The sequence below is a fragment of the Lottia gigantea genome (genome assembly GCF_000327385.1).
Source record: "Lottia gigantea unplaced genomic scaffold LOTGIsca_35, whole genome shotgun sequence".
NCBI lineage: Eukaryota > Metazoa > Mollusca > Gastropoda > Lottiidae > Lottia > Lottia gigantea.
Genome location: NW_008709190.1, coordinates 1,266,547 through 1,284,470, shown reverse-complemented (window position 1 = coordinate 1,284,470; position 17,924 = coordinate 1,266,547). Strand labels below are relative to the sequence as shown.

General features: G+C 32.1%; 2 protein-coding genes across 2 annotated transcripts; one reads left to right on the top strand and one right to left on the bottom strand.

Moving 5' to 3' along the window:
* Positions 1–1,322: 1,322 nt before the first annotated feature.
* Positions 1,323–5,328, bottom strand: LOTGIDRAFT_206609 (hypothetical protein). Its single transcript, XM_009058691.1, has 10 exons — positions 5,172–5,328; positions 4,635–4,742; positions 4,285–4,488; positions 3,972–4,066; positions 3,647–3,781; positions 3,235–3,423; positions 2,936–3,079; positions 2,580–2,672; positions 2,238–2,387; positions 1,323–1,941 (listed from the first exon to the last, which is right to left on the bottom strand). The coding sequence occupies exons 1-10, from the start codon at positions 5,251–5,253 to the stop codon at positions 1,921–1,923; spliced, it is 1,221 nt and encodes a 406-aa protein (XP_009056939.1). The 5' UTR covers positions 5,254–5,328; the 3' UTR covers positions 1,323–1,920.
* A 5,686-nt stretch (positions 5,329–11,014) lies between these two features.
* LOTGIDRAFT_233142 (hypothetical protein) lies at positions 11,015–17,523 on the top strand. Its single transcript, XM_009058690.1, has 8 exons — positions 11,015–11,175; positions 11,754–12,237; positions 13,042–13,178; positions 13,876–14,098; positions 14,844–15,426; positions 15,761–15,951; positions 16,801–16,964; positions 17,363–17,523. The coding sequence occupies exons 1-8, from the start codon at positions 11,065–11,067 to the stop codon at positions 17,438–17,440; spliced, it is 1,971 nt and encodes a 656-aa protein (XP_009056938.1). The 5' UTR covers positions 11,015–11,064; the 3' UTR covers positions 17,441–17,523.
* Positions 17,524–17,924: the final 401 nt, after the last annotated feature.

Here is a 17,924-nt window from a genome sequence, read left to right as displayed (position 1 = left end):
AATTTAAATTCAAATTAGTGAATCCTGCTACAATTTAATCTTTCATTTAGAAAGACTTTGAGATTTTCATCCTTAAGAGGGTATTTTTTAGCATATATTTGCTTCATTGGAAATTAGCAATAGTGGGTAATTTTTGATCTTCCATGTGTTACTGAGTGATTTTTTTCTGAAAATTTTTTGAAAGTTGATTGATAACTGTTTTATTTTCTGTCCAAAATTTAAACTATGCCATTGTGATTTTTAATGTAGATAAAATATATTATAACAACACATCTGTGATTATTTCATTATTCTATATTCATATCTTATAATACGTGCCTTTTCCATTAATAAAACTTACTAATTACTTAGAATCCTTTTTTGTTGTTTGTTGTTTCTATGATACAGTCTTTGAGCACTTGGTAGGAAATGGTGTTTAGCAATGGCTGAAAAAGCTATAGCAAGTTTTCTAACAAACGAAAAAGGAAGTTTATGTACAATTGTTTAGGGTTTGCATATTTTTCGGTCAGTCTGACCTTTGAAAGAAAATGAAGACATAGCAAGAATATTGAATTTTTTTAAATTTTGTTATCTCCCTTTGACCATCCTTAGAGTGAGATGAGAATAGTTTTCAAGGCATTGGCCTAGGTCATGAAGTAAGAAACAAAAACAAGGGGATAGGTTTCAAGTGAGGGCTTTCTCTTTGCCCATGGTGTTATTTTCATGTCAAAGTTATCTGAATATTTACATTTCCAGCTGATAAAACTCAAATTCAGCTATCTTATCTTAGAGTGTAGTCTACATGGTCACCTTCTGTTTGTTAAGTCATATGCGCTAATATGATGAAGGTCTAGAAATATTTTACCATATTTCTTCATATAGATTTCAATGCTGCCCAAATCGCTTTTACTAGATCCCAAAAGGAACTTCAGAGGGGAAAGGAATCAATTCTAGCATGAGATATCTTGGGCTCCCTTAACCTCGATTCCTTGCTTTTGTAATGAAGGTCAGAGGGGCCTGACAAGTCTGTGATAAATGGAATTAAGTTCAATGCCATTAAAAATTGCACTGGCTGCTGCTGCTAACTATGGCTAAGACACGCTAGGTTTTTTTTTAATAAAGCCATTTTGATTGACAATGATGTTAAGTGACTTTGTTAGGGTTAGGCATATGTTTTTTAATGCCCATTTTTGTACCATTGCGGTGCAAATAGTCACAATAGTCACAGTCTTACAAAATACATGTATATCTTCATCCTGATATAGGTTGTGAAACAGCCGAAGTCCCTTTACCCTTTTATAAGAATCAACTGTCCATAAGAAAATTCACAACCACTGGCAAATAAATGAAAGACAATTTTATATAAAAAAGAAGTATTTATTACCATATAACAACTTTTTATAACTAATTTTGGTAAAATACACTTCTTCACCTTAAGTCTAGATTTCAAGGCTGCCTACACACAGTTTCATACTCTATCTACACAGCAGAAAACTGTGTCTAGACATCCATACTATTTTTGTCAATGTACAGAAATATTTTACATCAAGTTTACTATACACTTAAATATATTTTCTTTTAAATAATAAAAAAAAAAGAACCATGAACGTAACGATGAAATCATGATTTTAGTAGCCCAAGTTGAAATGCAACATCCATCAAAAAAAAAAAAAAAAAAAAAACATCACAACAAAAAAATAGCTTTCAAAAATCTTCATATAACAACTTAAAATTAAGAGCAGGTACTTTTGTAGAATTGTCTTTATGCCAGATGAAAAAAATCATATCACAAGATACTGCACAGCATTATGATATTAATACCATGCTTATCCACTTGAAATATTATCCCATTACTTGGAGTTTCCTCTTCGTCGGATGATAAAAATGACCAACAATTTGATGAAATGGCGATTTAAAATGAAAGGAATAGGAACATTTGGATTATAATTCATCATGGTCAGGCTGAAAATAGAAAACAAATATACATTTAGCAAAAAAAAAGTCTTTGTACCAAAAAATCACTAAAAGCCAGCTGAATTATACAAATACATCACATATAAATATGCTTCTTGCAAAAAAATTTCACCAAGTAAAATTTCAATTTTTTATTTAACTTTTTACATGATTTATAGTGAGATGGAAAAATTACCCAAGTCTAATTTTAAGTTTGTGCTTGATTAGTTAGATTTTGTTAAACTCGATACCTAAAAATCTTTCAGACATGTACTAAAATCATTAAGAGCCAAAAAACTACTGACCTCTTTCTCATCCTCCTCCTCTTCCTTATCTTCTTCCTCATCATCATCATCTTTTTTGGCATCTTCCTCTTCTTTACGTTTCTTTTCTTCCTCTTCTCTCTTTTTACTTTCTTCTTCATCTTGTGCTTCTTTCATTTTCTTTTCTGGGTCCTAAAATAAAAATAAACTTTATAATTATAAAATATCAGGCACACATACAACTATAAAAAAAAGCTGTGCTTTGTTTCATAAACTCAAACATTTGACCATCCCAAAAATGTGCAATTTGTGCATCCTTGCAATTATTATTTTATGTTTCTTAAATTCTGATCTCATCTAAAGAAAAATATCTTTATAACCTACCTTTGTTTCTCCCCATGTGTCTGTTCCGTATTTTTCTGCATATTTTTCATCATCAGTGATCAAGACATTGTCGAAAATAGTTCCAGATTTTACCTACAAAATATTTATCAAATTAAAATACAAAAAAAACTGAATTTTAAGTATAACATGCCTGGCCTAAAATATAAAGAGTTCTTAGCTGCAGAACATTAAAATATTTTGCATCTTTCACATAAAAATCATCTGCTTATGGTATTGTGAATGTAATATGAATGCAATACCAATACACAATACCATAGGATGTAAGAATTTGAATTCATATGTTAACAAATTCCATCTCAACACTTTGTGGCTAACCAAACAACATCTATACATACCTGCCATAAATCAAATCCAAGAGCACCAATATCATCATATTTGTATAAACTATCATCAGAGGAATATTCTGGATTATCAATTTCAGGGTGTACCCATTTTCCTTTGTATTTTGGATTAGGTATCTGTTTTGGCTTCCATTCACCCTAGAATAAACACAAATAATTAGTTCATTGTAGTGGACATGGACAAATTCATCAAGGGAACACTATATGTTCTTTTACTGCTTTAATCTATGACCTGCTCAGAACCAAAAGGTAATAAAATAAATACCAATTTAGGACAAAAACAAACCACTTACTTTGTATTCTGGGTTGTCAATCATTGGTGGTTCCCATTCACCATCCATCTCATCATCCCAATCATCGGGTTTCTTAGCTTCTGGGTCGGGAATATGTTCTGGTTTATCGTAATCTTCTGGTTTAGTATCTTCAGGATCATCAATATTTTCACGATCATCCCAATCTTCTGGTTTCTTAGCTTCTGGATCCTTAAAAACAATATGGAAAATATTTATCTCTTGTTGAACAAGATTCTCTTAAATAATGCAGGTCTTTAAAACATGGCAAAAATTACACTTTAAATAGACATTGATGATAGAAAATGACCTCCAGGCAATAATTAATAGATTTTCAGATTTGTACCGCCCTTTGGATTAGTCACAATTTTTCCATATTAGGCCGCTTTATTCGTGGAATTCCAATGCATCTTACCTTAATTTTCTTAGGGGGAAGGAAATCCCAGTCTGATTCTAAATCACCACTTTCAACCTTTTCGTTATCAATTTTTACAACATATGTATTATCTGAGTTGACAACCAAAGTGTACAGATGTGTGTAAACATCATCCTGAAATGAATAAAGATAAAATTAAGATAAGCAAAATTACAATTGAAAACTGACCACTGTCTAATTTTCAGATTTCACCTGATCGTGTTAAAAAGCAGATATACTATTGCTTTCTTTGTTAAATCAACAGCGTTACAAAAGACCATAGACACTAGATAAATTCCTTGGTTCAAATAGTTTTTTTTTTTACCTTGCATCGGATATCTTTTTTGATTAATAAGTTTTTGCCTTTGTAGTTGAAGATCACATGGACTTTCTTAGTACCTGGTCCACAAATATCAGGCCCTGAAATAAAAGTACACTTATCATTAACATGTTTGCTCTATCACACCTTTAGAGCTTTTAACATTACATTCATAAAATTCAGTATTAATCATTGTCCAAAATGTCAATTTAGCCATTTGTTAAATCATCGGAAAAGAGATGAGAAAAAAACTATTACATAACTTGATACTTTTTTAACCATGATGCTGGTGAAATTTGTTTAATTTCTGAGTACTTACCAAACATGATCAAGTATGGGGAATCACCATGCATGTTTTCTTGATCTAAGTCACTGGAGAAAACTTTAACATATCCACCACCACAATCAATGTTTTGTTCATGTTTTACTGTGAATTGTACGACCAGTGATTTTCCTTCATTGCTGAATTTATCAAATTTAGCAGAAAGGCCATAAAATCTGGCATCCTGAGATGTTTGAATACCTGAAATAAGAAAAGTTTATCAATATATCTCAGCTCAAATTTTGCCTTTCTGGAATGTCTTAAATCAAATCCAGACTGAAAATGGTAAAAAAAAACTGAAGTAAAGCCTTAAATTTCAGGTTATTTTCTGTTTATCATATACATACCTTTGTCTTTATCAGCATCCCCATAAAATTTACCAGCAGACCAAACAAATTTTCCCTGCTCTGCTCCTTTTTTGGTGGATTCTACCCAATTGTCAGTGTATGATTCATCTGAAATACGACAATAATATAGCAATTTAATATATTTAAAAGCTTCTAAACTACCCCTACTCTACTGGCCAAGAAAATATTTATTAAAAGATTGTTATCCTCAACTTAAGCCCTGTAGGCTATAGGCTAGGCTTATGCCAAGTTTTTGTTGGGTGTAGGCCTAGTGTATGTGCCTGTCTTTCCATCTTTTAACTAAACTTTAAACGAATCAACAATTTTTTCAATTAAACTTAGGTCTAACCATTTTTGCAACATGATATTCATGCCAATAATAATGGAACTCAGCCTACAAAATTGTGACAGAAGAAAATCTAAATTGACTTAAAAAAAAAAAAAGCAAAGCAAGCACATCGTTCCACAATATTCAATTCACATGTGTAGACTGTTGAAAATGATTATTTGATATCAAAACACAATCAAAATACATACCTTTGAATTCTTCATTAAAATACACTTTGGGATCACATAATACAGTGCCCACAAGGGCAAGAAACAATAAACCTGCTTTCATTTTGACCAGACACTCACAATTTTTGGAAGGACCTAACACAACCGGTGCCGAAGTAAGTATAGTTTCCCAACCACGTGACTCAGACAGTTGTACAGCTCTGATTGGCTTTCATCAACCAATCAGCTTTCACCACGCGCAGAGCAGGGAATCACCCCGCGTGGATTCCTCCGGAAAATACCGAGATTTAGCGGAAAACATTACGGAACAAACCGATGTTAGGAATTATTAAAGGGGCATAACTTTTTTGTTTATATTTTTTCTAGAGGAAGTTGACATTCTCATGTTCAGGTAATATTTCGTTTTTCGAAACTTTAAACCCAAATCTTTACACATGATTGACTTAAATTGTCTCCATAGACATAGTCCAAATTACAGTGTCAAATTTTATTTTCAGTGATTATATTTTCCAAATAGTTTAGCCTGTCTTTATCTATTATTAATTTTGACAAAATTTTTTCCTTCAGTGGCGGCTTCAGTTTCAGACGTTCCGTGCACAGACATGTCCTGTCTGTAGTCTGTACCACTCTTCACAATGAGAAACTGAAGTTTGTCTTCACTTGCATAAATGTCAACACTTTGAGCTGTTTCAATTTTAAATAGGGCTACAGCTCAAAGAGTTGGATATATCGCAGATGGAAATTGGTAACCGTAACATAGGCATTGAAAATTTATCAACCCCCTAATCAGGCCTAATCTTGACTCTGGTTTAGGCCTTACTTAGGGCAGTTCAGGCCATAATCTTTATAGCTCCCTTTTTTTACTTTTGTTTAAAGGGACATGTTCGCCATCCGTTACACCAATTACTATAATCTCAAAAGACAGGAATATTTTTATCTAAACACAGCTAAGCTAACCAGTAATAGTGTTCAAAGCTAACTGTCAAAATTTTAGCTTTTAAATCCATGTGTGTCTAGAATTATCCGCGTTGAAAGGTTAAAAGGACGACTCGTCGTTTCTTGAGACTGCCATATATAGAAAATATAGGAAAGACTATAGGGAGTAGTAAATTTAGTAAGTGAAATTCCTAAGTATTTTTGAATGAATTATGCGATTTTTTTAGTACTTCTGAAGACTATTTACATATATATATTTAAGACCCAAATCAACTCCCTAAAATGGCAAACCTGTCCCTTTAAAATATTAGAAGTAGAAATTGAATTGACATTTTGTGAATCATTTGACAGCTGTCTGTCCTAAACATTTGTCATGTAGTGAGTGGTTGCACGATGTTATATTTCATTGGTTAATGAAGATTGGAAATTTTTATAGCCTAGCCTAAATGTCCTGACAATAGCCAACAATATGTATGTAATTTCAAGTGGCAAGTGCTTGTCTGTTTGTCAAAATTGTATGGGTATATTAGCCTATTATATAAAGCACTGTGCTACCTTTTGTAGTTGTGCAAAATTCTAAAAAACTTCCCCAGCCACAAGAAGGACAATTAAATTATTCCTGCTAACCAAACTTTAGGTCCATCTTATTTGATCTTCAGAATTATGTCCAAGAAAATGTCTTAAAGCCTTATTGTGCTGTTGTAATGTTTTGGTAAACACAAGTAATTTGACCTTTACATTTCTGAAGACTGTTTACATATATTTACATAGAAGTTGAAATCCTTGACAAATGTTAAGGTATGTTCCAGGACAAAACTTAACAAAAAAACATCTTAGGTTGTGATTTAGAGCTCAATCAGGCTTTGACCTAATTCATTACCTAATAAACATATTGTTATTGTTTTCAGATTGTGTGAAGTACTTTGTAAACTTATATAATATTGAATGTCAGTTTTTTTTACTATAACAAAGCTTAAATTTCACATTTCTTAAGCATCATAACAGTTACAAGGTGACATATGGTAAAAATGTCTAATATCTTCTATCTGTGATTAAATAAAAAACATAAAAAGCTAAGCTTATAATACAATAATAGCAAAAACATCTCTTTTGGGTAAGAGGTCATAAAATATTTGTGTTAAAATGCTCATTTGAATAATTTCAATAAATTTTGTTATTCTGTTTCACAATAGTTTGATTTGTAGGTGACTTAAACATATGTCAGTCTGTGATTGGCTCCACTGTGTGATATTTCATTGGCTAGTGTTAAAGTCTTAATCATCCTGCTGTCAGATATGGAAATAATTATTGATAACTAATCCAGGTCAACATGACACACATTTAAACTGAAGCTTTTCTCTATTCTGTAGAAAAATATAGTTTTGAAAGGACTTCCTTCACTCGATTAATCACTATTGATTTTGATATTCAGACACATACAAAACAATTCACTAAAAATGGAAAATACTTTTGGATTATGATTAAAATAAGCATATTTTTTTTAGAGAGAAATTCAATACAATAACTTGTTTCAGGTTCTGTTTTAATATCAAAAAAGATATACATCACTAATCTTACTAAGTAATTCATTGAATTTAGTAATTGGCCGTTGCTTTCCGCAACATAAATTTTGTCATAACTATATGTTAAACTATATGTTAAAAAGTTATCTTAAAAAATTGTATTCAGAAGAGCCAATGTTTATTCATGCTAAAAGGATATAAAAAAATATTGATTGACATTGATAAGAGTATATATATTTTTAGCAGTTGTATTGTTACAATGTTATTGACATGTGGCAAGTGATAAATGGCCTTTAGTCATTATTTATCTTTATATAGTTGACCAATTATCATTAATATCTACTCTTAATCTACTCTTAATCAACCCAATTGTTATATAACTGGATTTATTTAATCTTTATGATACCCTTTATCAATGAACAATTTTTTAAGAAGATCAAGGGTAAATTCTTGAGGGCGTTGTCTGAGACAATGAGTGCTGTTGTGTTTCCCATCTATGTAATCAAACTTAACGGTACAAGTGCTCGAGGTGGGAGAAGGGGGGTGTGGGAGATTTAAGTCTTGTATATTGTATAAATTTGTCTTCATTCAGAAGTTCTAGAAATGTATGAAAATTGAATAATTCCTTTACAAAAACTTCAAACTATGAATTTTACTCACTATTTCTATATATGTCTTTTCTATATATAAGCTTATCACAGTGTATATTGAATTAAAGAGTCATCATTTTACCATTCAAACACAGACAATGCCGGACAGACGAGGATTTGAAGGCTCAAATTTCGACGGTGAACTGTGAACACTATTACTAATTGGCTAAGCTAAAAAATTCCTGTCGCATCTGCGCATCCATCCCTTTAAATGTCATTTGTGATTTAAAAAAATAAATGACATTATTGAAGCTTCCTAGTCTGTAAAATTGTAGACTTTTTTATTGGAAAAAACTGTTGAAAATTTCAACATCATAAATAGTTTTGGTGTTAAAAATTAAAGTTATAACTTTCAGACACATTTCACTGGATTTTGCTGTATAGTTTTAACAAATTTGATAAAATAAAATTGTCCACCTATGAAAAAATCATAATGCTCTTTCAAGGTTTAACATTACTATATACAATTTGATAAGTTTATACCAATAAGGTAGTAAAGGTTGAACCTTATTTGTATCTAAAATGAGAATCAGTAAAAATTTGAGTGATATTGATATAGTCAAATTTGTAAAATTCAAACGTAAACAATGTAAGACTTGTATTTGTTCAACACTATAGTGAGATCATCAGTTTAAAAAATTAGGTTCAATAAATAACAGATATACTTCAATTTACCTGTAGTTTCAATGACCTTGGACCCAAGGCCACAAACCTTTGTTTATATATATAGCTGAGATTTTACTTAAATTTGGGTAAAATCTCATCAGCTGTATTGCACCAAACAATTGCATTTGATTGCATCAAAGAAAAGAAGTATATCAAACCCTTTCTTAGTGCACAATAATTCTAGTGTTTTTTTTTTGTTGATGCAAGAGGCAGTATGAATTTGAGTAAAAACTGAGCTGAGCATGAGAAAAGTATTGTGTCCCAGGGATCTGGTTTATACTGAAAATTTGGCTGATGCAATCTTGCATAAGGATTGTTAATTCATGAAGTATACCAGTATATATGAACTTTCACAGTTTGATTGTTGTCTGCTAAGCAACAGTCTAATTAAAATTAGACCGACCGACCGACCGAGGTAGTTTGGTAGGTAGATGACAAGTTAACGCTCACATCCAGTGGATGCTGATATCGCAAAGTAGGTAGCTTGTTGGTAGTCGTAGTAGTTAGTAGTAGACCAAACTTAGCTTTTATTTATAATATATCTACTTCAGTTAGGGTCTAAAGACCCATAAGTTTGTTTGATGACGCCACCAGTCCATCAAATTCCTGCCCTCTGCAACTCTGGGATTTTGTGTTTTTTTTTGTGGAAAAAGCTCTTTAAAAAACAGAACAAAAGTTAGGTCTCATTTGAATAAAACTGGCTAAGCAAGTTAATGTCAGAGATTTGTATTCCTCCCAAGGTAGAACATAAATCAAGTTCTAATAGTCAATGGATTTTTGACAGGCCAATTTTTTTATTATTTAGGGGACATTTTGTGATTGATTAATCAATTGTCAAGTCCATATAAGATACATCTTAGATTGAATAACAGTTCAATGTTCAGTATCGTAATATAGAAAACAAAAATGAACAAAAGTGTTATGATAATTATTTCTGTATATTTTGTGATCATTGAAAGGAACAGTTTTAAAAATCAATAAAATCGTGGAATAGTGTTCATAAAATATTAACCATCTGTTGACATAATATATGTATCTAATATACCGTATCATGACAACAGTGAAATAATTACTAGGGTTGCATATAATTTTATCCAATCATACATGTTATGAATTAGTGAGAAAAATTGGTATTTTTCTAAGTCATTTGAACCCATCTGTAATCGCTTGAAATTCGATTTCTGGAATTTTGGAAAAAATATTGTCATTGTCATATTTATGTTTTAAAAGTATTTTAGACTCGTTTTTGGGAAAGAGTTTTTACCTTCATACTTGTAGGCTTAATGATAATGTTAATTACTTAACTAAAATATGTTGAATTGAAATTATGAATTTTTAGTTATATTCATGTTTTAAAAGCAAAATCAATATCTGGGGAACAGTTTTAACATTCAAATTCATGTTAATTACTTAAGTAAAATATTTTGAATTGAAATTATAAAAAAAAAAAATAGTTATATTCATGTTAAAAGCATTGCATTTTTTAATCAATCTTGGGCAAATGGTTTTATTTACTATCCTTAAGCTCATTGATCAAATTCATGCTATGGCAATTACTATTGTAAAATATGTGGAATTGAAAATGCAATAAATATATTTATTTATAAGACATATAGAAGTAGGAAGGTTAAGTTAAGAAGTTTTCAAAAAAAATTTTATGTGTATTGGGGACATTGATAGAATTGATTTGCACAATGCCAATTTTCAATCAGAGGCCTTTGGTTCCTGCAATTCCACTACAATTTCACTAAAACAAGTGTTTAATGATGTCACTAATCGCAAAATATGATTTGAATGTCACTTTGTGACGTCATCAAAATCTTTGTTTCTGTGGAATTGCAGGAACCACAAATGTCTGATTGAAAATTGGAATGGTGCAAATTAATGCTATCAGTGTCCCTGATACACAATTAGACAACCTCTTTACAATATTTTTAACAGTGAATTCAACTTCTTCACCATGTTCTCTTCTTGTGACCTTGACCTTGAACATCAACGATGTGTGCAATGCCTCTATGAAATGATTGGGCTGTGGATTTTCTGCAATGTCGATATATAATAGTTGAATGTAACCAAATATTTTATGTTTTTCAGATATTTAAAATGAAGTGGTAAGGGTGTAAACCTATAGAAGTCATAATGAATAGACCTAGAGGTGGTGGTAGAGCATCAGCTCTATTACAGAAAGTATCAACACAGTTGAAAGGTGAAAGAGTTCCTACTGTACCTAAAGAGGAAGATGAGCTAAATGTAAGTCTAAAAGATTTATCCTAGAAAATATATCATAACAAAGTCATTGATTTTGCATCGTATCCCCAATACAGAGTTTTGACATTGTCTTATCAACCCGTATTAAACTACACTTCCGTTTGTGGGCGTGGAGATTAAATCGAAGTTGAAGAAGAACGTCGACTAAACACAAAATTGATTTGCTGCCACCAGTTTTGAAGAGATAAGAACACATTCTTTTCAACAACTTAAAATTAAAGTACGATTTTGATTATTCATTCATTCCGAAAAATCATACTTAATTCCAGATCTTTAATTACACACCATTTCGTTTTTGTTTACATTCACGAACAAAGCGTTTAGAACAAGTGGTTTGATTTGATTGGCCGAAATTTTACTTTAAAGATTTCAGGGCCAATTTTGATTGGACCATACTAAGCTATGAATATGTTCCTGACTTGTATTACGACAGCCTCGAGGAAGAATGACAAATGGGGTCTGTTGGTTGGACATGATGATGATTTTGCTGTTCATTGATTCGACTTTAGTTGTATTGGTATTTATGTGTATTATCAGTGAATATATTTTATATTTTTCAGGCTTATTTGAGTACATTATCGAAAAAGACTTCACAACAAGCCAAGTCTATAAATTTTAGTGATTTTGGGGACATATCAATATCTAGTTCAGACAACTTATCTACTCCCAAACAAAAATCCCCAGAAATTGGTGCTGGCAGTAAATTTTTAAAAAAGAAAAAACCTCCAGAGCCTATTAGTGATGAGGATGAAAGCTCAATTCAAGTTAGGAAGAAAAAAACAATTACTCAGAATGCTTCCAACTTACTGAACAAAGCAGCTGGTCTGACCAAAAAAGAGCAAGTACCCAGGCAGACGTCACTCTTAGCCAATCAGAATGTGTTTAGTATTGACTCTGATTCTGATAGTGAGAAAGTGCGTCTGTCAAGATTGGACACTCCAACTGATATGAGTGTTGGTCATGATGGAAGAAAATTTATGAAAAGACCAGAAACACCGAAAGCCACAAAAGAAACGGTGAAAAAAACTAATAAAAGTTTAAAAGGTGGGTATTTAGATTGTAAGAAACAAGGATCTTCCACTGTTGTTGTTGACCTATTTTCAAATCTGGGACAGCTTGGTCAGAAATTGAAATAAACTCTTTAAGAGCAATGTCTACATACGGGAAATATAAGCAAGAAAAAATGACTGTATCAAAGAAAAGAACCTATAAAGTCCCAATGTAATGCTACTATGACACTTAGACAATTTTGTCCCGCAATGCTACTCAGAACTTATGGCAAGGCGTGCAATTTGGTGCTTTGCAATGGAATGCAGCCTTTGCGGCCTGTTCACGGACTGTACATGTAATGTTTGTGCAATGCACGACAGAAAATATTGACTCATTGCTTAAGTATTGTTTGCTTATAGTTCACACTTTGTTCGAATTTTGGCAGTGTTTGCGCTATGTTCATGCATGGGATATGCGAGTTGCAGTCATATCGTACGAAAACTAAAGAGTGGCAGATTTTTTAACCATTTGAAATTTTATCTACAACATGGCGCACACTCTTCACACATTCCTTATGCTAGTTCACAATCACTTCAATTATTGCCAAGCCGTAGTGTGTAACATTGCACAAACAGAAATCGCGCAAGTGTAAGTGAGATTTATGTCATAACACTTGAATATGAGAATCTGTCTTTAGGACAGCTCGATCAGAATATAAAAAGTATCTGTGCCTATCCATTGGAATTGATGGAAAGGAAAATAACTATATATGAACACAAAGAACTTAAAAAATCTCAATCTATATTATACCTCTTGATCTGTTAGAATGTAGAATATATGTTTTTTATTGTATTGTAGGTTCAAAAGAGAAGAATAAGAAGGTAACCAGTGCTCTGACATCAGAAGAAGAGAGTTTAGCTGATTTTATGCAGAGATTATCTTCATCAGATTCAACACCCAGACCTAGGTCCCCTAATAAGTTTCTCAAACGTCCAGTAGGTATATTACTAACATTGATATAGAACAGTTTTAATGTGCTTTTTTTCCTTCATTACATCATTCACCACTAAATGCTGAGGGGGTTGAAACAATGGCAATGCTTGTTCATGGAATAATGGTTATTTCATCTTCATGCAATATTTATTAAAGGGATTATAAAGAGGTTTTCTAAATTTTTTATGGGTATCAGGACACTGATAGCATCATTTTGCACCATTCCCATATTCCATCCAACGTCTGTGGTTCTTGCAATTCCACTAAAACTAATGCATTTTATGGCACCATTAGAGGTGAGCTACCGAAAGCTACTATTGATATATGTAATTCCCTTCACGTCATAAAACGCATTAGTTTTAGTGGAATTGCAAGAACCACACACATCGGAATGAAAATAGGAATGGTGCAAATTGAAGCTATCAGTGTCCCCGATGCACATAAAAAATTTAAAAAACCTCTGTATAATCCCTTTAAGTAAACTCAACAAATGTTGGTTGATGGTTTTAATCATTCTTTGATTCACCTGTAAATGATTAAGAGTTTTGGCTAAGAGTTGTCCTTGTAAGATATCATAATATTTATTTAGTTTTCTCACAAAATATTTGAAAATTATTACCTTGCTGATACCTTAAAGAAAGTGAATTGTTTGAGACCTTGAAACAATTTCATTTGTTCAAAAAATATTTTTCATTTCAGGTTGAAGGAGCTCCTCCTATACCAAGATCACCATCACCAGAATCCAAACCATTTAGATACACACCAAGCCCAAGATCACCAAAAAGATCACCAATAATAGGACGGCGAACACCTTCACCACTTCACCTCCATTCGCGATCACAAGATTCAGACATGGTTGATTCTATTACTAGTGAAGTAGCAGATACACAAGATACCAGTAGTTCCAATGATCTATTGAAAGGTAAGAAGTAGGTTTATTATGAAAATATCTTGAAGGAATCCTCTAAAGTTTGCTCTTCACAGTGATCTAGGAATTTTGTTTATTTTCGTTACAATGTTTATCATTCAGTGGGCAAAACAGTATAATATATAAACAATCAACTGTAATATTCAGCAAAAGTGTGAAAAGCTTAAAGATGGGTTCCCTTATTTTCAATTACGAAAATGAAATGCTAATACTTATATGAATAGAAAGTAGAGGTGTTCTAATGACTTGGAAAAATACCAGTTTGTCTCACTTGTCTATAATTAATTCATAATTAGCTAAATTAGAAGAGAATTACCAGCAGAGTGACTGATCAAGAAAGGTCAAAAAGTCTTTTTTTGTTTATCCAGACTGTAAATATTACATGGGCATTTATGATTGGTTAAAAATGTTAATCATATGCAATAAGAACATAATGACTTGAATACGTGTTAATTCATTAGCAACACCAATTAATCAAATAGTTTGCTTAATTTGACACTAAAAAATAAGGTAACCCATCTTTAACTTAATTGGAAAATAAAATATTCTAGTTGGACTACGTAGAGGAAAGTAAGAAATTGAAGCCTGAAACACGTGAATGGCCGAAAAAACTAGCCCTAATACAACTTTTACTCCTGATTTTGCCATTTTTAGGAGATTTTCTATTGACGGAATTGTCTTGCTTGTAAAGATTTTTATTATCATGTTATCAATTGATAGATGAAACCTTAAATTGCAGATGTGATGGATATAAATGCCTTAGAACCAGCTATACCAGATACCAAGAAAGCCAGCTCTAAGGAGAAAAAACATAGTTTCAAAAAAGAAAAACCGAAGAAAGAAAAGAAAATGGCTGACTCAGATATTTTCTTTGGGTTACAGTCGGTTGATGATCTAATGGGAAGAATCTCAGATGAGGAAGAAAGTATTGCTAGTGAAATTTCTGAAATTCATACTGGAAGAGGTTATACACCAACTCCACGAAAGGATTCTTTAACCGGTATTCAGACTTTTGGCTCAAAACCATCAACCAGAAAACAAATTTCTTTATCTCAAGATTATGATGATTCTATATCAGAGCGAATTGGAATTTCAAGTAAATACGATAAATCATCTATGGCATCAGAGGTCAGAACTCAATACAGTGAAGATACAGCAGGTGATTATACTGAAGGCTTTGAAAGTGACACAGAAAGTATCACAGAAACATATTCTGATAGAGTCCACCAGACCAAAGCCAAATCTCGACCAGTGAAGGATGTTGATAGAAGTTACAGTGAAAGTTATACATCATATAGTGATTCTAAAACATTTTCCAAAAGGTACTTCAATATTTTTTACCTAAATCAATAGGCCAACAGCAAAAAGCCGCATCATTTTTTTCATCTGGATGGGTGCATATTATTTACAGAGAGTGTTTTTGATTGACACTAAACCACTTCGTCAAAGTTCATACACTGCTTTTGTTGATCTCTCTGAAAAATATCTTAATTTTACTAAAGCTTTTTTGCCTGGCAAGACATAATTGTCTAAAAAGATTCTGCAGTTCTTATCTAGTCTTTTGACAGGAACTATTTTGAATCTTGTTTTGTACAAGATGTTTGTAAATTTTTGTTACGAGCAATTTGTTAACTGTAATTATTTTATTTATTCTAGTTTAAGACAGCCAGAAAAAACATCAAAACATCGTCCACCTACTAGAAATATACAAGTACAGACAGGAGAAGAACCTGGTCTGTCCTATTCTTGGAAGACACCCTATGCTACTGTTGGTCCACAGTATGGTTTAGACTTTGTTGATCCATCACCTATTGCTACTCATGTTATTAGTGCTGATGCATTAGAAAGTAAGTGTGAGGCTTTACAAAATATATCTGTTGCCTGCTTGCCACTGGGAACTTCTACCATTGGATGCCAAATAATTGTGATATAAAATACGAAGTGGCAACATTTAACCTGTCAGGATTGTTTTTGCTCATTTGAATATGCATTTTTGGGACTTAATGATTAGGTAGAGATAGAACTATGGGGAAAGTGCTATTGTAGGCCCAAATAATCCCATTGAATCCCACTGTGTCATGACCATTTTTGCCCATTTAAATATGTTCTTTGGTATCTTATGATTAGCTTGAGATCCAGAATCATTGGAAAACTTGTTGAGCAGGTCCAGATAAAACCATTGTATAATATTTGTATATAATCTGAATATAATACAAAGTGGCAATGTTTGACCTTGTTAGGACCATTTTTTCATTTTGACTTTTTGGCTTTTTGGCATCTTATGATTCCAGCTAGAGATTCAAAACCATGGACAAATATAAGGATATCTGATTAATTGGTTATATACAATAAAAAAAAATATATTCACTGTTAAAATATTTAAATAGTGCTCAATACATCAATTGTAGAGCGATAGAGAAATATTGATAGAGAACTTGCATCATGTAGTTTCACCATATGAGATTTTCATACAACTGACCTATTTTCAGGCTGCGTCCCTACTGAAGTTGGACAACTTATTCTCATGTTGTAATACTCTACATAAAGCAGTCAGATTTCTTTACATTGTAATATGTGAAATAACTAAAATCTCTTGCGATCATGATCAGAATTTCTGACATTTTTAAGACTCCTAAAACAATGATCAAGTATATTTCTGTAAAGTAATTTCTATTACATTTCTATTTCAATTTAAGCCATGACAGCATACAGTCCAGCAATGATAGCCCTACATGATATGTTAAAACAGCAGTTATTATTAACACAAAGTTTTTTATCAGCACAACAACGTATTTATAGTAATTATCAATCATCATTAGAGACTAATTATCATTATACTACATTAGAAGATACAAAAGAGGTATGTCCAGTTCTTTTAATGCTTTAAAGGGATTGAAAAGGGGTTTTCTAAACTTTTTATGTGTACTGAGGACATGGCATTGATTTGCACCATTTTGTTTTTCAGATAGACGTCTGTGGTTCCTACAATTCCACAAAAAATAGTTGTTTGATGTCATATATCACAAAAAAGGCTTTATCACATAAGACTCTTCAAGATTAGACTTCAATTGAGTGGAATGGCAGGAACCACAGACACCTGATTGAAAATTGGAATGGTGCAAATTGATGCTATCAATAAAGATGCAAATCGATCCAAAATCATGCACTAATTTAATTTCCCTCAATATCTTGAGATGAAATTGTAAATCATCCTTTTGATTTGATATTTCTCTAATGTCTATTAAATGTCTATTTCAGTACATCAAGCAACATAGAAAGAAACCAATAACATTTAAAGAAGCCTATAAAATGGTATCAGCAGAAATGGATTCATGATAATTCCAGTTTGTAATTAATTGTAATGTCCGTCCTTATTGTGATATTTATTTATATTTTTTTAATAAATAACTTAATAATAAATCTTTTTAAATAAGTATGCTGAATATCGTTGCAAAATACGAAACTTGACCGGTACTTATAATTGGTTTTGTTTGATAATAGTACTATATAGCTTCATTTTTTTTCCCTGTCAGTGATGCAGGTAAGAGGGGCTGACATGGAAAAAGCATCTAGTGGTTCGGATGGGACAATAAACCGAGGCCCCATGTGCTACAGGCTGTGCACGTTAAAGATCCCTAGAGAGTTAGAAATTGAAAAAGAGCAGGCTAATGCCACTGTCCTGGCATAATTTCCCTCATGGCACCCTGCATGGCGTTGCCCATCTTCATTAGCCCACATGGTGCAGAAAAGTAATACGTCAAACTCCATTCATTTCATTTCATTTCAAAGATTTTGTAATTTTATGGGAAAGTTTCACTTC

What these genes read in the sequence shown, in the direction of transcription:
- LOTGIDRAFT_206609 (XM_009058691.1), bottom strand. Translation starts at nt 5,253, where the DNA reads ATGAAAGCAGGTTTATTGTTTCTTGCCCTTGTGGGCACTGTATTATGT. An exon ending in TTGGATTTGATTTATGGCAG is followed by an intron (nt 2,673 to 2,935) that starts GTATGTATAGAT and finishes AATATTTTGTAG; the next exon opens with GTAAAATCTGGAACTATTTT. An exon ending in ACACATGGGGAGAAACAAAG is followed by an intron (nt 2,388 to 2,579) that starts GTAGGTTATAAA and finishes TTTTTATTTTAG; the next exon opens with GACCCAGAAAAGAAAATGAA.
- LOTGIDRAFT_233142 (XM_009058690.1), top strand. Translation starts at nt 11,065, where the DNA reads ATGAATAGACCTAGAGGTGGTGGTAGAGCATCAGCTCTATTACAGAAA. An exon ending in ATAAGTTTCTCAAACGTCCA is followed by an intron (nt 13,179 to 13,875) that starts GTAGGTATATTA and finishes TTTTCATTTCAG; the next exon opens with GTTGAAGGAGCTCCTCCTAT. An exon ending in CATTAGAAGATACAAAAGAG is followed by an intron (nt 16,965 to 17,362) that starts GTATGTCCAGTT and finishes TGTCTATTTCAG; the next exon opens with TACATCAAGCAACATAGAAA.